The sequence below is a fragment of the Palaemon carinicauda genome, chromosome 16 (genome assembly GCF_036898095.1).
Source record: "Palaemon carinicauda isolate YSFRI2023 chromosome 16, ASM3689809v2, whole genome shotgun sequence".
NCBI classification, from domain to species: domain Eukaryota; kingdom Metazoa; phylum Arthropoda; class Malacostraca; order Decapoda; family Palaemonidae; genus Palaemon; species Palaemon carinicauda.
In genome coordinates this window covers 4,402,400-4,426,610 of record NC_090740.1, presented here as the reverse complement: position 1 = coordinate 4,426,610, position 24,211 = coordinate 4,402,400, and the positions used below count along the sequence as shown (strand labels likewise).

The 24,211-nt window shown below is 43.0% G+C and overlaps 1 protein-coding gene across 5 annotated transcripts in view; it reads left to right on the top strand.

Annotated features, from left to right (window-relative positions):
- Nucleotides 1-24,211, top strand: part of RhoBTB (Rho-related BTB domain containing) — a 152,819-nt gene that overhangs the window by 114,365 nt on the left and 14,243 nt on the right. For all 5 annotated transcript variants that reach the window (XM_068389557.1, XM_068389556.1, XM_068389553.1 and 2 more), the window contains exons 10-12: nt 14,502-14,807; nt 15,066-15,236; nt 16,896-17,135. In XM_068389557.1, the coding sequence (XP_068245658.1) occupies nt 14,502-14,807; nt 15,066-15,236; nt 16,896-17,135 (717 nt within the window). The remainder of the gene's footprint in view (nt 1-14,501; nt 14,808-15,065; nt 15,237-16,895; nt 17,136-24,211) is intronic.

Genomic DNA, 24,211 nt, shown 5'->3' with positions numbered 1-24,211 from the left:
TCACTTACACATACCCCGGTATCCAACTTAACGTCCATGTTACTACTTTGCTGACAATAGCGTTGGCAAACGCTTGGCACCCTGTCTGTACTTATGTTACCATCACCATCACGTTGGAACAGTCATTGTGGGCTCTGAGAGCCTACACTACCAGTTATATCAACATATATAACTAACTATTCACCCAAGAATCCAAGTCCCAAATGATTCCGCTGTTCCTCGCAGAGTTAAACAGCAGGGTTAACGACGCAACCAACTGCTACCACAGACCTCTTTAGCTGCTCCACTTGCTTAGCATAGTGGCGAAAGAATACCCTGGAAGACTTCCAGCCAGTGTATGAACGAAGGTGTTCAAAATCCATAAAATTAAAGAAGTTTAAAGATGAAGCAACTTTCCTCGGATCATGACCTGCGGGTGAACTGTCAGGATCCGCTCTGCGAATAAAATATGTAATTTTCGCCCCAAGTTGATTTAAAGATAAATTCGAGCCCGATGTTTCTCCTCTGAATAGTTGGCCCCCATGGAAGTCTGAAGTTCTACGAAGATAGACCTTAAGGCATTCTACGGGACATAGAGATGCATCTTCTTTCAGAGGGCAGATTCTCCAGGGACCCCACCTGTTGGTGGGCAACTCGTTCTTAGCGAGAAACGTAGGGTCCGGAAACAGGTTCAGTTCTCCCCCATCCAGGAACTGAACTCGGCCCTCCTCTCTCGAGAGGGCCACAATCTCACTAACTCTGGCCCCAGAAGCAAGGGCAAAAAGGAAGATCACTTTTTGAGTCAGGTCCTTCAACGCACATTCCTCATTATCTAGTAATGAGGCAAAATGAAGGACTTTGTCTAATGACCATGAAATAGGCTTTGGAGGAGCTGATGGTCTAAGCCTAGCACAGGCCTTTGGGATCTTATTAAACATTTCGTTAGCGAGGTCTACCTGGAAGGCATATAGAATGGGTCTTGTTAGAGCTGACTTACATGTAGAAATTGTGTTCGCCGCCAGCCCCTGTTCGTGGAGGTGAATGAAGAAGGATAGGCAGAACTCCGTAGAGATCTCGTGCGGGTTCTTATCTTTGACAAAGGCTACCCATTTCTTCCATGCAGATTCGTACTGCCTCCTAGTAGACTTACACTTGTATTCTTCCAGGAAGTCGATACTATCTTTCGAGATTCCGAACCGTTTCTTCACCGCTAGGGAGAGAAAATCATGAGCTGCAGGGTTCGGGTCTTCTGTAATGAAGCGAAGACAGTCGACTTCTGGACTTGCTGGGACAGAACTGGGTCCGGGAGCGGTAGGAACTTCAGTCGTAGTTCCAGAGCCAGAGGGAACCATACACTGTTCGGCCACTTGTGGGCCACTATTGCTGCTACTCCCTTGAAGGATCTCAGTTTGTTGAGGACCCTCAACATCAGATTGTGAGGGGGAAACAGGTAGATCCTGGACCATCTGTTCCAATCGAGGGACATCGCATCTATTGCTTCTGCCGCGGGGTCCACATATGGGGACACATATTTCGGCAGCTTCTTGTTGTCCTTCGTCGCGAAGAGGTCTATCTGCAGTTCTGGGACTTGACTCAAGATGAAAGAGAATGATCCTGCGTCTAGGGACCATTCTGTCTCTATCGGTGTTATCCTGGATAGAGCGTCCGCGGTCACATTCCGGACTCCTTGAAGGTGAACTGCTGACAGGTGCCACTTCTTCTTCTCCGCCAGTCGGAATATGGCTAACATCACCTGGTTGAGAGGTGGGGATCTCGATCCCCGCCGATTCAGACATTTCACAACCACCTCGCTGTCCAGTACCAACCTTACGTGGATCGAGTGACGTGGGGATACTTTCTTCAGGGTCAGAAGTACTGCCATAGCTTCTAGAAAGTTTATGTGAAAGGTCCCAAATAGCTTGGACCAGATTCCTTGCACTTTTTTCCGATGGGAGTGACCCCCCCACCCTACCTTTGAGGCGTCTGTGTGGATTGTCACTGACGGGGGGGGTGGCTGAAGAGGTAGAGACCTCTTTAGACGACTGGCTTGAGACCACGGTCTGAGAAGAGAACGTAGCCGAAGTGGGACCGGTCTCTTTACGTCCCTTCGCTCTTTCGATGCAAAGGTTCTCCATACTCCCGCTGCATCTTTTAGCTGTGCTCTTAGCACAGGGTCTGTTACTGATGCAAACTGAAGAGAGCCCAAAACCCTCTCTTGTTCGCGTCTTGATATCCTCTCGGAACCTAGAAGTCTCCTGACAGACCCTGCTATTTCCTTCCTCTTTGACATCGGGATGGAAAGACGGTGTGACACTAGATCCCAGTGAATTCCCAACCACTGGAACCTCTGAGCTGGAGAAAGACGAGACTTCTTTCTGTTGATCATGAAGCCTAGATATTCCAGGAACTGAATCACTTGTAGGGAAGCTTGCAAGCATTCTGCTCTGGATGCTGCCCACACCAACCAATCGTCCAGGTAGGCTACTACCTGGAACCCTTTTAGGCGTAACTGTTTGAGAGCTGCGCTCGCAAGCTTCGTAAAGATCCTTGGGGCTATGTTTAGTCCGAAGGGCATCGCCCTGAAAGCGTAAAGTTTTTGTTGTAGCTTGAATCCTAGGTAGGGGGAGAGACGACGACTTATTGGAACGTGCCAATATGCGTCTGACAAGTCGATGGAGACGGTATATGCCCTCTTGGGCAGTAAGGCCCTTATGTGTTGTAACGTTAGCATTTTGAACTTGTGGTTCACTATGAACTTGTTGAGTGGTGACAAGTCCAGAATGACTCTGAGTTTCCCCGAGTCTTTCTTGGGAACACAAAACAGCCTCCCTTGGAGCTTGATGGACTTTACCCTCCTGATCACCTTTTTCTCCAACAGATCTTGGATGTACTCCTCCAAAACGGGGGTGGAGTGTTGGAAAAATTGAGGGCACAGGGGCGGAGTACTGTACCAACTCCAACCCAGTCCATTTTTGAGAAGGCTATGGGCCCAGGGATCGAAGGTCCAGCGATCCCGGAAATACTGAAGTCTCCCACCTACCGGCGACACTTCACTTTGACTGTCCTGCAGTCTTGCCTCCCTGGCCGCGACCACCTCTGAATCCTCGTCCCCTAGAGGGGCATCTTGATGACCCTCTAGCTGCTCCTCTGGGTCTTGCACGAAACGTGGTCGACTGTCCCTCGAACACGGGATTGAATGCAGGGGAAGCTGATGACATTGCTTGGGGAACCCATTGGAAGGTGGTCGGGGTCTGGGCTACCAGTTGTGGAACCGGAGGCAAAGCTGGCTGTTGCTGCTGTGGTCTTTGCTGTTTGAAGGACTTGGCTGGACGGGAGGAAAACCTTGACTTCTTCGCCTTTCCTTTCGGCTGAGGGCCCTCATCCGGAGAAGACTTCCTCTTAAGGGACAGGCCCCACTTCAGGAGAAGATTGCGGTTCTCAGTGGCGGCCTTGTCCACGATCTCTTTGACCACGTCCTTGGGAAAGAGATCCTTACCCCAGATGTTAGATGAAATTAGCCTCTTGGGTTCGTGCCTCACTGTGGCCGAGGCAAACACAAACTCCCTACAGGCTCTCCTTGCTTTCACAAAGCAATAGAGGGCCTTGGTTACTGTGGCCAGATGGATTTTGGCCATAACCATGAACATCTCTGGCATCTTGGGGTCGCTAGCCATCGTCTCCATGTTGGTCTGGAGAGACATCGAGGCTGCCAGGCGCTCCTTTGTGTCCAATTCCCTCCGAAGAAGGAATTCCGACAACTTGGGAAGGTTTTCGCCGAACTGCTGTCCTGCAATGTCGGCGTCTAACTTCCCAACCGAGAAAGTAAGGTGCACCTCCTTCCAGTCCTTGTTATCCATTGGCAATGCCAGCGATAGAGGTTTACATTCCTCCAAGGACGGGCACGGCTTGCCAGCTTCAACTGCCTTGATGACGGCCGCAAACCCCTTTTGCATAAAGGGGAAGGCCCTAGCTGGGGAGGATACAAAGGAGGGGTGTTTCTTGCTCAAGGCGGCAACCTTCGAGTTTGAGAACCCCCTCTCCTTTAAAGCAGCTGTCAAGGTGGCTTGAGCCTTGGAGTGATCTAGGATAATCACCTCCTTTGGTTCCGTCTCCTCCTTCGAAGCCGGCTCCTTCTTCAAACGGACATAGCAGTCCGGGTAGGCCCCTCTACTGGGCCAGAATTCCACCTCCTCAAGGGGAACTGAACCCAGTTTCTCCGACATGACGATCTTCCCAATCGTCATCGGCATGTGCTCGGCATATCTCCACGGGTTGGCATCCGAGCACAGAGGAAGGTCCTTAACGTTGAGCTTCTTTGGAGGTCCACGTGATGCTGTGATCTTCTGCATCTGGAGCTCCAAAGTAGCGGCCTTCTGATTATTCTCCCTCTGCATCTGTTGGATCATACCAACGATGGAAGAGAGAGCCTGTCCAAGCTCTGCTGGAAGAGCGGACGAGGTAGAGGGGATAGGTTCAGGGACCTGAACCGGCACGTCTGATGAAACGGGAACCTCTTCCTCCACAGCAATAGGATCTCGATCTTGCTCCTCGCCCTCTGCGAGGAGATCCTGCTCCGCACGATCAGACAAGTCGGACATCTTGTCGTCCAACTGGATGTCCTGCAAGGCGTCAGCGACATCCTCCTCCACTGGGATCTGGATCAGAGGGATCTCCGGCCGAGGCTGGGGAACAACAGCATCAGGGGAAGCCTTGGGGAAAAGGTATGCCCTCATCTTCTCGTTAGGAAGATAAGGTCCAGTGGTGTTTTTCTGAAAACCCCTTACCCATACACGAAGCCTCTCCCTCGCTGCATCTCTTGACTCCGCCGACCTAGGGGATTCAAAAGCCTCTGATAGCAGGTTAGTACATACAGCACATACCTGCGGATCCCAGTAACGATGTTCATCATTGGAGGCTGCACAAGCTGCGTGCCTCCTACACGAGGTATGTCCGCAAAAGTTCTTACTGCGGACATTGCAGAAGACACTATCACACTTCGGATGCTCCTCCTGTAAAAGAAGAAAAATTTCCATGAATATCAAGTGAATTTTAATTCACATGTAACAAATGAGTATTCAACAAAAGAATAAGGGAAAGACACCTACTTGTGAAACCCACACAAACACCTGTGGAAGCCCACCGGCCAAGTCACATAGTTAGTCTTTACTAGAATAACCAGAGAACGTATTTCCAAAGGAAATTAGGTGTAGCTCACACCTAAGGTAAAATAATACCATTCTGGCCAGGAATAAAAGAATTATCTTTTATCCTTGTAAGGCGACACCAGGTGATTATACCAGTAACACAAGTAAGATAGAAAAGACAGTGTTGTAACCTACTACATCATGAACTCCTTTGGTTGAATATACCACCAAGAGAGGACTGATACAGTACCTGAGGGTGGTGTGCCAGCCGGCTACTGCCGCTCAGCACCCCCCCCCCTTGTTTTGGAAAGGTAGATCTCAAGTACACAACCTCAGATCACCTTTATTGGGGAGAACTCCAGAACCCATGCCTGAACCGGCCGGCAGTGGTTGCCAGACCGTAGCCACCCGGTTTGCACAGAGTTGCCGGCCATCATACTTAGTGGCCGGCTGACTGGGCAGTGTCGCGGGCCGGCCGGCAGCAGTAAACAAACCCTGCCGGCTAGCCCCCACACGCTAGGCAGCACTCGGCTGCCGGCCCCACTTGTAGTGGCCGGCAGATGAGCAATAGACCGGCCGGCAAAGGTATACACCCAACGCCGACCGACAGCAAGAGAACTGGAGAACACCCCTCCCCACCGACAGCCGGCCTGTAGGCCGGCAGCCGGCAAGGACAACACATACTAAGACAAAAGAGTGAGTGCCGGGTTAAGAGACTATAAGTCTCTGAGCCCGGCACCCGAAAGAGTGCCGAAAGGAAGGGGAAGACACTAAGTCAAGCTTCCTAACCGCTGCTTACTGAATTTTCAGACGGCAGCGATAGAGGGACCAAGAAAGGACCGGGCAGCACTCACAGTAATGGTCTCTGCCGGTCGGCACACTTTGCCGGCCGACAGGAGACCACGTCAGTTCCTCATCCCAACCTAGGCTAGGCAAGGATGCAGACGACTGACACAATGAACGGAAAAAGAGAAGGGAAGGACAGAGGGTCCTATCCAACCTTACCTTGGTTAAGGGTCATTCCAAACTAAGACAGTTCATCTCAGTAGAGAAAGACCCGAGAGGGAGGCCGGCACTACTGGCTGCCTCCCACGAACCACGGCAAGGAAGGAATTGCCTTTCCAGAAAAGGGAACATATCCCGAGACCGGAACGGCAAGGACAGTCTGATGAGTCACCGAGTAAAGGGATCACTACTGGAACCCAACAAGGTGGACTAAGGGGGGAACCCTTAGTGCCCGAGTCAATCGGCAAGGGAGACTCTGCCCCATGCCAGACAAACCGGGCTCAGACTAAACACTGTTGTACTGTCACCCTCTGAACCAATACTGTTGGAACGGGAAGGTACAGTACTACCCCAGCATAGATATATTTGAAGATTAATTCAAATAAACCACTAGAGTTAAGCCTAAGGCTTAAACAGAGGGAAAGGGTTTGCCCCTTCCCCTAAAAGAAGGGAGCAAACGGGGAACAGATAATATTATAATGACCTAAGACAACCTAGCCTAGGCACTAAGAGAATCGATTACCTAATTCACCGAAACTCATATCATACTATCTTGGAAGGTACTCGAAAAGGACTAATATGTATAACGTTGCCTAACGCTTAAAGCAATAATTTCACATTTGGAAGACTAATTATCATGCAGGAAGTACATAGGCCAACAACTAGCCTACGAAGACTAGTGTTGGTAGCCTTGGTAATTTCGCCAGGCACATTACTATCGCATCATAACAGAATTCCTAAATAAGCTAAGTAGCTAATATTTAAGCGCAAAGGGGGCTGGGAACGTCGCTCTTGCTAACAAATAAATCCTATTCTAGCGAGCGACAGCATCCATGATGCCTCCAGCAGGCAACAGCTCTTGTATCAAAGATAACTCTTTTAATAACTTTAATTTTAACCAAGAGCCTACATTTATACATAAAAGAAATAATACTCAACTTATCCGAGGCAGAAGAAGTTGGAGAAAGCATTATTAACGAGAAAATTCCAAGATTAGGTAGTAAACAGGGAAAATACACCGAGTCGTAGAGCTACGCAAAAAGGAATACAGATGGCGCCGTGAGCGGCGCAGGGCACGCTTTCGAAGCGGTGAGGAGGGATGCCTTATGAACGGCTCCCCCCTTTCTTATCGTTTTCGTTTTCTTGCCATTTTACCCCTACGAAGTGTTAACTCTATTCGGGGTATAGATTGCTATGAGGCGTGTCAAGAATACGTCCACTGATATTTACGATATCCCTAAGGTCTTTTTTAGGGATACTCGCTCCAGGAGTTAGAATTCTGGGTACCTGAAGGTAAATTCTCTGGGAATATCGCTGTAGTTGTAATATACCCTAGGAAGCTGCCTTTAAGGAACTTCCATCAGGACGACATGGCTTGAGCCCAAAAATAATAATACTGTACATCTTTTTATTGGCATTATGAAATAGTTGAACTAGTTAAAAATCCTGATGCTTATATGGCTGACTATTCATGTAATCAAGAATTTATTTATCTTTGAAAAGCTCCTATTTCTCTTTGGAAAGCTCCTAAAAGATAAGAAGATTAATTTTGGTGATTCTTTCTCAATATTGTTATGGAATTTTCATAACTGGGGGATTATATGCAAATATGTTATTTTTATAATAAAATAAATTTTTGAATATACTTACCCGGTGATTATATAAGCTGCAACTCTGTTGCTCGACAGAAAACTCTACGTTAAAAATCCGCCAGCGATCGCTATGCAGGTAGGGGGTGTACTTCAACAGCGCCATCTGTCGTGCAGGTACTCAGTACTCAATGTAAACAAAGAACTCAATTTTCTCCTCGGTCCACTGCGTCTCTATTGGGGAGGAAGGGAGGGTCCTTTAATATATAATCACCAGGTAAGTATATTCAAAAATTTATTTTATTATAAAAATAACATTTTTCAATATTTAACTTAGCCGGTGATTATATAAGCTGATTCACACCCAGGGGGTTGGGTAGAGACCAGCAATATATGTTTACATTATTATGAGCTAAGGATTTTTATTTCATTTTAGCAGTTATCAAAATAACTAACTTAAAATAAATAAGTACCTGGTAAGGAAGTCGACTTGAACAATTACTCTGCCTTTTTAAGTACGTCTTCCTTACGGAGCCTCGCGATCCTCTTAGGATGCTGAGCGACCCCTAGGAGCTGAAGTATCAAGGGTTGCAACCCATACAACAGGACCTCATCAAAACCTCTAATCTAGGCGCTTCTCAAGAAATGACTTTGACCACCCGCCAAATCAAGTAGGATGCGAAAGGCTTCTTAGCCTTCCGGACAACCCAAAAACAATAATAAAACATTTCAAGAGAAAGATTAAAAAGGTTATGGAATTAGGGAATTGTAGTGGTTGAGCCCTCACCCACTACTGCACTCGTTGCTACGAATGGTCCCAGAGTGTAGCAGTTCTCGTAAAGAGACTGGACATTCTTAAGATAAAAAGACGCGAACACTGACTTGCTTTTCCAATAGGTTGCGTCGATTATACTTTGCAGAGATCTATTTTGTTTAAAGGCCACGGAAGTTGCGACAGCTCTAACTTCGTGTGTCCTTACCTTCAGCAAAGCTTGGTCTTCCTCATTCAGATGGGAATGAGCTTCTCGTATTAACAGTCTGATAAAATAGGATAAAGCATTCTTTGACATAGGCAAAGATGGTTTCTTAACTGAACACCATAAAGCTTCAGACGGGCCTCGTAAAGGTTTAGTTCGTTTTAAATAGAACTTAAGAGCTCTTACAGGGCATAAGACTCTTTCTAGTTCATTTCCAACCATACGATAAGTTTGGAATATCGAACGATATTGGCCAAGGCCGAGAAGGCAGCTCGTTTTTGGCTAGAAAACCAAGTTGTAGAACATGTAGCCGTTTCGGATGAGAATCCGATGTTCTTGCTGAAGGCATGAATCTCACTGACTCTTTTAGCTGTGGCTAAGCATACCAGGATCTTTCAGGGAGGCTGATTGTAGCGGTTCGAACCTGTCTGACATAAGGAATCTTAGTACCACGTCTAAATTCCAACCAGGTGTAACCAAACGACACTCCTTCGTGGTCTCAAAAGACTTAAGGAGGTCCTGTAGATCTTTATTGTTGGAAAGATCTAAGCCTCTGTGACGGAAGACTGATGCCAACATGCTTCTGTAACCCTTGATAGTGGGAGCTGAAAGAGATCGTTCTTTCCTCAGATATAAGAGGAAGTCAGCTATTTAGGTTACAGAGGTACTGGTCGAGGATACGGATACTGACTTGCAACAGTTTCGGAAGATTTCCCACTTCGATTGGTAGACTCTAAGGGTGGATGTTCTCCTTGCTCTAGCAATCGCTCTGGCTGCCTCCTTCGAAAAGCCTCTAGCTCTCGAGAGTCTTTCGATAGTCTGAAGGCAGTCAGACGAAGAGCGTGGAGGCCTTGGTGTACCTTCTTTATGTGTGGCTGACGTAGAAGGTCCACCCTTAGGGGAAGTGTTCTGGGAACGTCTACTAGCCATCGAAGTACCTCGGTGAACCATTCTCTCGCGGGCCAGAGGGAAGCAACTAGTGTCAACCTTGTCCCTTCGTGAGAGGCGAACTTCTGCAGTACCTTGTTGACAATCTTGAACGGAGGGAATGCATAGAGATCTAGATGTGACCAATCTAGGAGAAAGGCATCTATATGAACTGCTGCTGGGTCCGGGATTGGTGAGCAAAATATTGGGAGCCTCTTGGTCATCGAGGTTGCGAAGAGATCTATGGTTGGCTGGCCCCAGGTGGCCCAAAGTCTCTTGCATACATCCTTGTGGAGGGTCCATTCTGTTGGAATTATTTGTCCCTTCCGACTGAGACAATCTGCCATGACATTCAAGTTGCCTTGGATGAACCTCGTTACTAGTGATATGTCTAGACCTTTTGACCAGGTGAGGAGGTCCCTTGCGATCTCGTACAACGTCAGAGAGTAGGTCCCTCCTTGCTTGGAGATGTACGCCAAAGCCGTGGTGTTGTCCGAGTTCACCTCCACCACTTTCCCTTGAAGGAGAGACCTGAAGCTTTTCCAGGCCAGACGTACTGCCAGTAGCTCCTTGCAGTTGAAATGCATTGTCCTTTGACTCGAGTTCCATAATCCCGAGCATTCCTGTCCGTCTAATGTCGCACCCCAGCCTACGTCCGATGCGTCCGAGAAGAGAACGTGGTTGGGAGTCTGAACAGTCAGGGGAAGACCCTCTCTTAGGTTGATATAGTCCTTTCACCAAGTCAGACAAGACTTTATCTTTTCGGAAACCGGGATCGAGACCGCTTCTAGCGTCTTGTCCTTTTTCCAGTGAAAAGCTAGATGGTATAGAAGAGGACGGAGGTGAGGTCTTCCTAGTGACACAAATTGATCCACGGATGACAGCGTCCCTACCAGACTCATCCACAGCCTGACTGAGCAGCGTTCCTTCTTCAGCATCTTCTGGATGGATAGCAGGGCTGGGGGCTGATCGTCTTATTCAGCAACGTCCTCATCAAAGGGTTCCTCATCCGAAACTGATGAGGAAACGGCAACGGAGTGGGCAACGTCTGACTCGCTGAATCCGGTCGCACTGGTGGATGCGTGACGGAGCCGGACGCAATATCATGGAACTGCTGCACAGTCTGTGAACTGTCAACAACCATGGGTGCGCGAGGAAGCACAGCGTCAACCCGAAACTGTCTAGACCGTCTGGGTTGTGCAGTCAACACCCTACCGGGTTGCTGAGGTTGACACACTGCGTCACAACAAGTCACCTCTGCTGGTTGTTGAACGTCCTGAACGTCAACAACCACCTCCGAGCGTCGCTTAACGTCAACGTGCGGCTGGCAACCCACACTGGGTCACATCGGTGGAGGAACCACCTCAACTGGCAGACGCGAGTAGGTTACCTCAGCGTCAACAGGGCGCACAACCGACCGGATGGAAGGTTGTTGGCCAGAAGGTTCTTCTCCGCATTTAAGTCCTCTATCAAGGACGCAAGTTTGGACTGCATGTCTTGCAGCAAAGCCCATTTAGGGTCTACGGGAGCAGGTGTGGCAACAGACGGGGTTAGCGACTGAGGCGGAACCGTTTACCATCCCTGAAAGCCTTGTTATGCGTGACATAATAGTACAGCAAAACTTCAAAGGCTCGACAACAGCTGAGAAGTTGACCTGTAAACAACTTGGAGCGTCTCCTGGCTAGGCGCCAGGGAGAGTTTACCAGAATTGAGAAGTCTATCTGGGCAGAGGCATGAACTCCCAAGCCGAGAACTTCTCTCGTGTCATATCAGACTCTCGCTCTATAAACCAGTTTAAAAGAAGGGAAAGCAAAGGCTGTATCCCCCAAACTCCTCCTGGTGAAAAAACCAGTCGCCTAGCCAACGTAACGCTCTCTAGGAGAGCGAGAGAGCACTAGCTTAAAAACAACGGCTTCGAAGTAGCTAGGCCTAGTGTAAGTTCTGACGTTTAGGCGAACAAGGAGCAGCAGTTACAAGATCCGGACGAAGATCCTTAAAAAAAAATCATCATGATTTAATTAAAGTCCATAGGAGGCTAAGCAGCTTAAGGCTCCTCTCCATCTGACAGAGTCCTCAAGGGAATATCAGTAGGAGGGAGAACAGCAACTTCCTCATCTACAGGAACCTTGTCCGATAAAGGCTGAGTCTCTCACTGGTGCATTAGTAGCGGACCAGAACGCAACGTCATGTAACTGCTTGACAGTCTGTGAACTGTCAACAACTGAACTGTCAACCACAACAGGTGCGTGAGGACGTACAGCGTCCACTCGAGACTGCTTTGACTGCCTAGACTGAGCAGTCAAAACAACTCTAGAATGCGGAGGTTGACGCACAGCGTCAAAACAAGTCAACTCCGATTGTTAGTGAACGTCTAGAACGTCAACAGGAGCATCAGCCAGTGGCCCAACGTCCAAATGCGGCTGAAAAACCACACGAGACTGCATCGAGTGTGGTTCTAAACAACCTGACTGACGTGACTAAGCTACGCCAACGTCAAAAGTAAGCACAAAGGAACGTTAGGTTGGCTGAAAGCCAGGATATCGATGAGATAAACGGCTAGACTCAACGGACTAATCGACAGAATAGTCTTCCATAAGGGAGGCAAGCATATACTGCATGTTGTGCCATACAACCCCTTAAGGATCAACGGAAATGGTTGTGGTAATAGACGAGGGTAACGTCTGTGACCGCAACACTTTGCCTACAAAAAAAAGACTTCCGGAGTCTGTGTTACGCTTTTGTTAGGCGGCGAGCAGTTATCCGATGACTGCATAGGGTCAGAGCTGTCCTAATGGCTGTAACCAGGACGCTGGACCTGTCCTGAAAGGACTGACTTTCGCTTAAGGGCTTCGAAACCTTGTGACAGGTTTCTTATGCGAAAAGCCTACGGATGGCGAGGAGAAACAACGTCTCTCTCGTCTTATGGTAGGGGAGATCTTGGTAAGAAACACCCGATACCATAGAGGGAAAACGTCTGTTCGTTGGTCAAGGCCTCTCGAACCCATAAGTCTTTTGACATTACTTCTCCCCCGGGCTTGGGAGCTTGCAAGAGGTCCCGGACTAGGTGAACGACAGGCACGAACAGACGAACCCTCGGACGCAACACTGTAACACTTTGCGCCTCGGACGCAACACTGTAACACTTTGCGCATATCACTTTATCACTTCGATTTTCTGTTTTGCACTTATTTCTACCTGAAACACGCAATTCTACCCTTCATTAAAAGGTAGTAATTGCGAAATTAGTCGTATAATGCAAGCTCATAATACCAGCAAAAAACAGAAAACATATTTTAAGATAAAAAGAAAAATCAGTGGCTGGGAAAGAGACTAAACACTAGTTCATATAACTACGTTTTCAATCTCTCACCGCACATAGCCTGGGGACGAGAATAAAAACCTAAAAACGTTTTATCCTTCTTCCCCGTACAGAGACTTGGGACGAGAGTAACACGAGAACAACGTTACCCGCTTGAACGGAACGTTTTCTCTCCTCTCTCTCTCTCTTTCTCTCTTGATTTCGCACCTAAGAGAAGAGCCCAATTATATATCGTCAAAAAAACATGTTATTTGACTAAAGGAAAAAACTGAAAGGTTTTTCAAATAAAAAGTTCCTTTAAATTAGAATTTAAAACATTTAAGCTAAGAAAGAATGAACAAAACGTCACAATCGATTTACTCTTACTGCAAAGTGAAACCGTGATACACTCTCTCTCTATCGTAACGATAGAGCGCATGTTGAACGTCCTGAACGTCAACAACTGCGTAGCATAAAAAACTAAACGTTAGTTCATCTTTGAAAACAGTACGAAGACTATCAAAGAAATTCTTTCATAAAATATTACATTTAAAAAGTTTTAAATCCTTTAAAAGCTAAAGACGATATAAAGGGCTCAATGTTGATTAACTTCGGTTTCCAAGTTAGGACCGCCTATTCTCAGGAAAGGTCTATATAAACAAAGCATTAAAATTTATTTTATATGTTTATAAAATGGAAAGTTAATCGAAGAGGCCTAATAAAGGCGGAGAGATATAAAATATATAGAGGAAAATCTATAACGTGATAAGATAATTACTAAAAGCCTAAACACACTTCCGTCTAAGGGAAGGGTCGGCCATTTAAAAGTGAAAGAAAGTCCATACTCTCTTTGTCACCATAATTAAATCTATCCAAAACGAGTTCAAGTTTTGAGATGAAGATAAAACACCTGCATAGCGAAAGCTCAAAACTAGAATAGTGTACTTCACCAATAGTTGTGAAAACAAATCCAGTTAGCAACAGCGAATTAGTAGGTCTTGCCGGTAGCCCGACAGAGAGAAAATTGAGTTCTTTGTTTACATTGAGTACAGTACTGAGTACCTGCACGACAGATGGCGCTGTTGAAGTACACCCCCTACCTGCATAGCGATCGCTGGCAGATTTTTAACGTAGAGTTTTCTGTCGAGCAACAGAGTTGCAGCTTATATAATCACCGGCTAAGTTAAATATTGAAAAAAATATTTTCCTTATAAGGAAAAAGGTCTACAAGTGACCAATGGCTATACAGTAAATGCTTCTTCCAATTACATTTGCTCTTATTGTTATAGATCTTCAGGTTTTACACCATTGTATTATTTAGATACTGTATGTTTTCCGTTTCATGTTGTGTCATTTAATACACCACAGTGAATAGGCTAGCTATATTATTATTTAAATTGAGAGCTTTTGTATCTACTAATGCCATAAATACAAAATATACTTTCGTTAATTTTAACATTGATTTCGAACATTTGCAACTGTAATGAGATATATCGATATATCAAGTCCATTACTAGCCACTTCAATGCTTTGCAATATCAGTTCACAATTAATTAGAAGTTTTTTGTTTCTTATTCTTTAGTGGGATGATAGAGGAAACGACAGAAACAACTGTGATCGCAGTCCACGCCAAAGCCTTGCCTGGGTACCTATTCAGACTGTTGTTCATCTCAGTAAATTGGTTAGTGGGTCAGTTCTACATGCTTTGGTGCATTTTCTGTACACTGGTACCATCTTTTGCCGGGAGTGTCATTTGCCGTACACTGAGCTGAGTGACCTTAAACAAGCAGCAGAATTCCTAGAACTACCAGAGCTTCAAATGTATGTCACAAATCTTATGACGGAAGAGGAATTTTTAAATAATGAACTCTCTCAACAGTACCTACAGGTAATGAGAAAGATTTTTTACATCAACCCAGTATGATTTTTATCACTGTGTACAATAAATTTTTTTTTTATTAATTTCTCATGAGTATATGTTGTAAGATTTTGTGCCAAAGTTGTGAATAATTTGAAAATATAATATTTAATTCTTAAATAGACTACATTATCATACTATGTGTGATAATTTTAGGTATTCAAATGTACATATATACATATTGTGTATTTCAGGTATTTATTGTTTTGGCAATTTTATCTAATGCAGATGTTATGTGGGCGATTGCGAGAGTTATGTTTAGAAGGTGGGCTGTTCTCAGATGTCCTTTTCCAGCTAGAAGATGGAACCTGTGCAGTGCACAGACCTTTGTTAATGGCCCGATGTGATGTTATGCATGCCATGTTCTCGGGGGACTTCCGAGAAAGCAATGCAAAAGTGGTAAGTGGTAATTTCTAGAAATAATGACAAAAAAAGTGGTTTTAATTGTGATGATAGTACTAAGCCAAAGAATTTTTAAGGGTAACAAATATTTAAGTAGATTTTATTTTAATTGTTAATATTAACATCACTGTTCCTATGAACCACCCTAGATTTTCATATTGCTTCTTCTCCAGAAGCTCGGTTTAATCAAGACTTACCCATACGAATTTTTAGATTTAAATTTTTTTCCCATTTTCTTTCCCGTCAATAAATACATGTACATAAACAAAGGAATGAAACCTTTGAGTGGTAAGAATTTCAGAACTGCCACGTCAGATACTATTTTTTTTTCTCCTTCAGTTTCTCAGTCATATCAGTTGTGATCAGATATCCTCCAGATTGTTTGCTTACTGCGCATTAAGATGTCTTTCCCTGGTTTTGTTAACCATTACAGTACTGTGTGGAGTGTGTATGTAGATGAAATCATGGTGAAGGGTAGATAGAGATGATTTGGGCATGCTCTTTGCACTCTCCAAGAGAGATTAGTTCACCTAACTTTCAACTGGGCTCCAGAAGGCACTAGAAGAGTTGGAAGACCCAGGCCTATATGGCTGAGGACTATGAAGCGTGAAGTGGGAGATGATGAATGGAGAAGTATTGATTTAAAAGCTCAAGATAGAGACAACTGGAAAATTCTAACTGAGGCCCTTTGTGTCAATAGGCGTAGGAGGAGATGATGATGATGTGGAGTGTATATTGCATTTTTTTTTCTGGGAGATCATGATCCACATTCCTCTTGTTTATTGTGTCGAGGGCAAAAGCATATTGTGATGTGAATTACCGGTATGAAAAGTGCATTTCACTCATGGTACCAACCATGGAAGTGTATGTTTCAGTGGTTTCTAATCAAGTTAACAGTTCACGGCACAAAAGGAAACTTGCTATTAGTTCAAGGGAAAAGCCAGGGAAGAACAGGCCAATTTATTATAGCTGGGATGACGACAATAATAATATGCCAAATTCACTTATTCAGCTATCTTTCGATAGTGATGAGCTTCACAAAACATTCACATCACTAGCTTCTTTAATTAAAATTCAGGCGGCCAGTGAATCCTCCCTTAAAAGCAGTAATTCTGCTCCTTTCCCTCGCCCCATTGACAACCCTTACCTAACTCATGAAGTAATGTTTACATTATTTCCTTCAGTAAGGGTTCCGAAAGTTCACTATGAAATACACATTCAAAAACCTCACTCAGACATGAAAATAAGTTCATTAATTCAATTCCTTTTGCTGCTAAACTCTTGCAGTTCTGTAATCCTAGTTACTCTATAAGACATCTAGATTATAAGGCAGAAGACCAAGTGGGTTGTCTGGATCCTAATATCCATTCATCTAGGCATCATTTGTAGATTACCACTAATCTACATGCTTTTTTGTGCTTCCTGACTATTAAGACCATTTGTAATATTTCCATTTTAGCTTTCAATCTAGGTTTTCCTATAGTGTTTCTTATCATGTCCTTCAAGTTAAACACCCATTTGATAAATTTATTTTCCTCCATTTAATAAAATCATTTTTTCCGTCATCCACTTGACCAGACCACATAAAAAAACATTAATTTTTATTAACTTTTGCAAATCATGAATAAACTGGAGCCCAATATTTTTCTTTGTCAGATAACGTTTCCTGGTGTGAAGCAACGGACGTTTCAAATCTTGTTGCAGTTCTTGTACACGGATAGTATCCCCACTCTTAAAATCAGGGAATGTCTCCCCATCATAGAGTTAGGCAACCGGCTGTGTCTTCCGCGACTTATATCCCTGGTTGAAAATGAAATTATAGACCTCTTCCAGCGTATAATCCAAGCAGGTGGTGACGTAAGCGAAGACTGTATTTACCTGTTGGAACCTTTACAGGTAAGTGGTTAGATTTTGTTTTGTTTTTCTTGGTTTCGTTTGTAAGCTACTTGTTTCTTATAGTTATTAGTCATGTGGTTATTTCAAGTCACTCAACAGTGATGTTATTCTTCGGTGTTACTGTAGTACAGTTCTGTACAAAATATGAATTCTGGAAATATATGGTTGAAATTTTAGATAGATTACTTACAAAAATATCTTGTATTTGATATACTTTCATAATTTTCTTTTACTTCATAACATTACCTTAAACTTTTCAAGATAAGTTTAGTGTAATTCTAATTAATTCTTATGGATTTTCATGCCGAGTTCCATTTATATTCATCGCATTGAAGTGTTTTAATTTCCAAGTACAGATGTATTTTCATTCTTTAATGTTGTCAGTAGTTTGATCCACTTATGCTATATTTGAACTATCGAAAACAGCGTACTGTACACTGATCATTCCTCTTATTGCTCAGCATTCTTTCCTAAGATATGAAACCTTGAACAAATTTTCAAAAAGACAAATTTTCATGAAGGTCTTGGGGTAAATGAGACAACACTTACTTTCTAAAGCGTATATCCATCTCATATTTGTAAATACGTATAACTTTATATACCTACTAGCAATTTAACATTGATTGAATTGCTGTTAATAGAAGCTGGCATCTTCTTTACATTGGGGACCGTGTAGATTGTAATCCTTATTTGTACTATAGTCCATTTCTTTTATCGAGGCAGATTTGCACCGACTCGCAGCGGTGTCCTTTTAGCTCGGAAAAGTTTCCTGATCGCTGATTGGTTAGAATTATCTCGTCCAACCAATCAGCGACCAGGAAACTTTTCCGAGCTAAAAGGGCACCGCTGCGAGTCGGTGCAAATCTGCATCGCTAAAATAAATTGACTATAGGCTTAAATACTTGTTTAGAGTAGAACACGAGAGTGCTGGATGGGAGATGGAAGTAATAGGGATATAATTACATGCCTACCGATTCTTTATAGACCCTAGTCGTGAGTATTGCTTGTTGTACGTGGCAATTTTTCTTCCAAGTTTCCTCGTCTTCCTATCCTTTTCTGTATGTTGGCATTTTGTTTTCAGTTTTTTCCTTATTTACCATTCACATGCTATCATCAAATGATGTGTACCGGTTGTTTCGATGATACTACGGTGAATTTGTGTTTGCATTAGTTTCTTTAGTTAACCAATATTTGCTCAGCCAACATCTATCAAGCCTTTACATAAATGCAGTTTAAGTCAGTTCTGTAAATTCTAGTTTCTTTACTAAAGATTTCCTTGATGAAGTTTCTGTTTTTTTCTGGTGTTGTAACAGATAACAGAAGCAATTTGCATTTATTGTTTCCCTAATGTAATATGAGTTATTTGGTTTTGATCATTTCTCCCTTATAACCTATCTCTCGGAGAAGCAAAAGTGGCAAGGCATCCCAGTGTTTTATTCATTTTTACCTGTGACTTGAATACTATACTTATTATTCTTCATTAGCATAAACAGAATACTGGCTCAAAGGGAAATAAATCCATTATTACAAACCCATAACTGAACAATGTCTATTTATGTTCTGCAGGTGAATCCTAAACTCTTCTGTCCAACTGTAGAATGATGCTACTTTATTTGCATCAATCTAATACCCTGATTGTGGATGTTGATCACCATAAAAAAATTAGCTAAAAATAGAGCTAGGTTAAAATCATTGGCAATGAAGTTTGATCCCAACAAAACCCAAAGAATGATCGTCGTTAAGTTTAGGACATTTGATCCTCCACCCAACCTTTTCCATTGACAATGTTTATAAAAAACTACTTGCCAGCTACCTTCTGAATTTAAGTCTCTACTATGTGCTTGTGCCATCCCCTCTCTGCTGCCTTTTGAAACCCAGGTCTATTAAGTTTTTAAGCAGTCCTCACATGTCACTGACTAAAGGTACCAAGTCAATTACCTGCTACATCAGTGAACAGTGACAGCAGGGCATATGAGCGTGAGTGACCACCAACACCAGTGACCATTAAGCTACTAATGCTAGCTGCCTTCAATTGCTACACCTGCCAGGACTTTGCATCATTTGTGATCATTTCTTTGTACCTTCAGAAATTACCAATATGTATGGACCTTACACCAAGAACAACATCAGCAGCCTAGATTTCGTCATGTCGTCTTCTGTATTGCAATATTCGTGGTCTTCATGCAAATATCCAAGACCTTACAGTTGCGTCCAGACAGTATGATATTCTTTTGTGCTCAGAAACTTTGGTTTCTAATATGAGGCACTCATCTGAGCTCCTTATAACTAGTTTTAAGAAGCCAATAATGTTGAAACGTGATGCCATCCCTAGGGCCAGGGGAATGGCGGTTTATATTAGGACCGAGTACCCTGCTTCTCATAAGTCCTGCTATCAATGTGGACGTCATGAGATTCAGGTAATAAAAGTTTGTGGCAGGCATAACTACTTTTATTTGTGTTCGATCTACCAGAATCCAGACATGGATGATTCCATCTTCGATTGTCTTCTTACCATTATGGCTAAGATACAAGAAGATGATAGAAAGGCTTCTTTTGTCTTTGTTGGAGATTTTAATGCTCACCATAGGGAGCGGTTAAGTACTATCTCTCCTACCGATCGCCATGGCTTAAGAGCTTTAGATTTTGCCTCTGAATCAGGCTGTGAGCAAATCATAAATGAAGCTACAATACTCACAGGTCTGGTAATTGCTTGGACCTCGTATACACTGACTCCCTTGGCGTTATAAGTAGTAAGGTTGTTTCTCCAGTCGGGACATCTGATCATGCCTCGATTTCATTAGTAGTGAAGACTGAGCAGCCTGTCCCTGATATATCATACTCTTGTAAAATTTATATGAAATCCCAAGCACTGGAATGGGATTTTGCATGATCTTTTGTGCTTGAATTGGTCACAATTATATAGTAGTGTAGATCCTATTGTCCCTTTGAATGAGAATCTAGTCAACATAATTGATAGGTGTATCCCTTCTCATGTGCTAAGGTACCGAGTGAAGGACAAACCGTGGTTCAATGATGATTGTAGACGTACTTATTTGGAGAAGCAGGAGGCCTATCACCTTTGGAAGGGTAACAAATCAGATTTGACCTGGAACAACTTTACTCAGCATTGAGGTTTTGCTCAGAGAGTTTATGCCTCAACTGAAAAGGAATACAATTTAACCATAAAAGAAACCCTTTCTGGTACAACCCAGGAACATAAATGGTGGTGAAATCTGCACTTTTTGGTGTAGATGCAACAGTTCCTCCTTTACTTAAACCAGATGGCTCAGTCACTCACTGTCCAAAGGAAAAGGCAACCTTTTTGGCTGATGTTTTTGACAGTAAACAGAGTAATGAAAAACTTGAACTTCCTCATTCCTGTTTTCCTGAGGCTAAACTAACTAGTTTAGCTTTTCGATCTCGTGAGATTAAAGCTCCGTTGATGGACCTTGATGCTTATGGAGGTGTAGACCCAAATGGTATTTTTCCTTTGTTTTTTATAAAGACAGCAGATTTCTTATTTCCAAAGTTATCTGTTATTTTGCGCAAGAGGAGCTTTTAGCACTTGTTGGAGAATTGGTAATGTTACTCCTCTATGTAAATGTGTTTGTGGTAGCTCAAGTCCCAATGATTACCGCCCAATTTCCATAACTCCCATACAGTATTATCTAAAGTTTTTGAAAGTCTTCTGGCAAAACGTCTTAATAGGTTTGCTGAAGGTAATCATCTATTCCCTAGTTTGCAATTTGGTTTTCGTAAAGGCCTTGGAGCATGTGATGCCCTTCTTACAATCTCCAATGCTGTACAGAAATCCCTTTATTGTGTGCTGCCTTTGACTGTGTTAATCATGAGGCTTTTCTTTTCAAACTGAAACAGTTGGGAGTGGGTGGGTCGTTTCTTAGCATTATTATTGATTTTTTAAGTAATAGCTCTCAAAGAGTTGTTGTTGATGGGCACCATAGTGAGTATAGGAATGTGATATCCGGTGTTCCACAGGGTAGTGTTCTTGGCCCATTACTTTTCATACTATATACACATGACATGTGGTTTGGCCTAGAAAACAAGCTTGTTGCATATGCAGATGATGCTACTCTCTTTGCATCAATTCCATCCCCTGAATGTAGATCTGGGGTTGGTGAATCCCTTAATAGAGATTTAGCTAAAATTAGTGCATGGTGCAAATTATGGGGCATGAAGTTGAATTATAACAAAACTCAAAGTATGATTGTAAGTAGGTCAAGGACGGTGGCTCCTCAACATCCGGATCTCATTATTGATAATGTTTCTTTAAATTTGTATGACTTTTAAAAATTTAGGTGTGATTCTCGACAGCAAAATTTACTTTTGAGAAACACATTAGGTCTGTGTCTTCTTCAATTGCACAAAAAATTGGCTTATTGAGAAAGTCTTACAAGATTTTCGGTGATCAATCTATTCTGAAGAAGTGTTTTAATTCTTTCATTCTACCTTGTTTTGAGTATTGTTTTCCTGTCTGGTGTTCAGATGCTGATTCTCATCTTAATTTGTTGGACAGAAACTTACAGTCTATTAAATTTCTTATTCCTGATCTAGATATTAATCTTTGGCACTGTCGTTCAATTAGTTCATTAAGGGATTTTGACAAAGGAAAAATCTATTTCTGGGGAGATACCTGTGATGCCCAGTGAAAAGGGTCCTTCCTTACACTTTTCTGATATAAATACTTCTAAATATACCAGAGAAAGATTAAAGTATGGAATGCAGAGGTTACTACCCTCGCGCGAACACCCAGTGGGCGTCGTTTATAAAGCAGGGGCGTGTGAAAACCACTATTCACAGGCTGTCTTCCATTTAGATAATTGCTTCATCAACGGGAAGGGCCGTTACAGAGGCCCTATCTACTTTACTTGAACTACTCTACCGACGCCCGATGCAAGCGCCACCTGGACTACAAGCGGCACACAAAAAACATAACGGCGCTTACGAAGTCCAACAGAAGGATGTAGTCCAGGTGGCGCTTGCATCGGGCGTCGGTAGAGTAGTTCAAGTAAAGTAGATAGGGCCTCTGTAACGGCCCTTCCCTTTGATGAAGGAATTATCTAAATGGAAGACAGCCTGTGAATAGTGGTTTAAACACGCCCCTGCTTTATAAACGACGCCCACTGGGTGTTCGCGCGAGGGTAGTAACCTCTGCATTCCATACTTTAATCTTTCTCTGGTATATTTGGAAGTATTTATATCAGAAAAGTGTAAGGAAGGACCCTTTTCACCGGGCGTCACAGGTCGACCCAGAAATACATGTTGCATAAGATTTTTCATAACTCTGACCATCCTTTACATTCAGATCTCCCTGGACAATTCTATCCTGTTCGTAATACTAAGCAGGCAGTTAATTCTAATAGCCAGGCCTTCTCCATCATGAGGCTCAATACTACACAGTATTCTAGAAGTTTTATTCCAGCTGTTACCAAGTTGTGGAATGATCTTCCTAATCGGGTAGTTAAATCAGTAGCACTTCAAAAGTTCAAAGTTGGAGCAAATGTTTTTATGTTGACCAGGGCTGACATGAGTCTTTTTATTGTGTATATATGACACATCTGTTTTTGACATTGTTAATAGTTTATATAGGACATATTTGTTTTGACGCTGTTACTGTTTTTAGAATGATATATTGTTAATTTATTCTTGTCATTTTTTTATTTCCTTATTTCCTTTCCTCCCTGTTGGAGCCCTTGGGCTTATAGCATCTTGCTTTTCCAACTAGGGTTGTAGCTTGGCTAGTAATAATAATAATAATTAGGATAAAAAGTTTGCTTTTCCAGTTCAAGGAATCCTGGTGTGAACTTGAAGACCAAGAGCAAAAGTTACAGATATCTTGTACATATTCCACCCAAGTACAAGGAACAATTGAGAATAATCCAAGCAAAGACAATAGATATACTGGGGAACAGCCTACAAACACTTAACCTAATACTGTAATTATCTTCCATATGGAAATAAATTAAGGGTCCTGGTGCAGATATCGGTGACAACATAACTTACGAGATCACATCTTTTTCGTAGGTTTTATTTACTCAGCCCCTCTTCCTTTTCCTTTCAGTTGCTATTATTCTTATGTGTGCAGGCAGATTCAAGAATTGAGAGCTGGCTGTAAACTCATCTTAAAACAAATCTTAAAATCAGAAATGTTCAAAACGAATAACAATCAGTTATGAAAACTCATTGTAAAACGTTACGAACGAGCGCGGGAGGAAGCGCGCCAACAAGAGACCGTGGACGGTCGGATCAGCGAGGCAATAACACTCGAATAATTTAACAATTAAAGGTAATGCTACCTCCCAAAGCTCAAAACTCATAGATCTGGTACTTAACTTTGATGGAGTGACCTGAGAGTCCGACATCATTAGGAATATGGAGAAAACACCAAGACAAAAAACGCAAAGCGCGAGTAGAACGGGTGATATATAAGGAGGGGGTTCACTAGCGTGGGTTGGGTTGGTAGTAGTAGCTTACGCGACATTGGTGTTGAACGGCACCTCGCTGTGTCAGGGATATTGAAGAGGAAATATCTAAATGGTGCGAGATCTCTGGTTGTGAATTATTACGCCCCAGTATTATACCGACACCTTATAGGTGAGCGAGCTGGGTTCAACCTGGCATTCCTATGCAATTTTTCTCTGGTAATATATAGCAGTTATATACCTTAGAAATGGTGCTAAAGGAGCATTTCACTGGGCGGCACTGGAGGAGCCCAGAAAGAAAGTTATGCTGGTGAAGTATTTCCATTATGCTTTTAAGTCTTTGCTTATCTCGATGATAATTTGTTATAAGCATCTTACAATCAAATGTACTGTGATTTGATATCAACTACAAAACAAGATCTCTCTATATAATATTCATCTAATGAGATTACTCTAATGACAATTTTTAGATTGAAATAAAGTATTCTTTGAGTTTCTTGCTATTGTAGACAATTATGGTGGTAAACTAAGTATGTCTGCAGTATAAAATTGATTTATATTAGAATCTGAGTACTGTATCTTATTCCAGTCAAGTACCTAAAAGCTCTTATTTTAGTTTGAATGATGCTACCACCT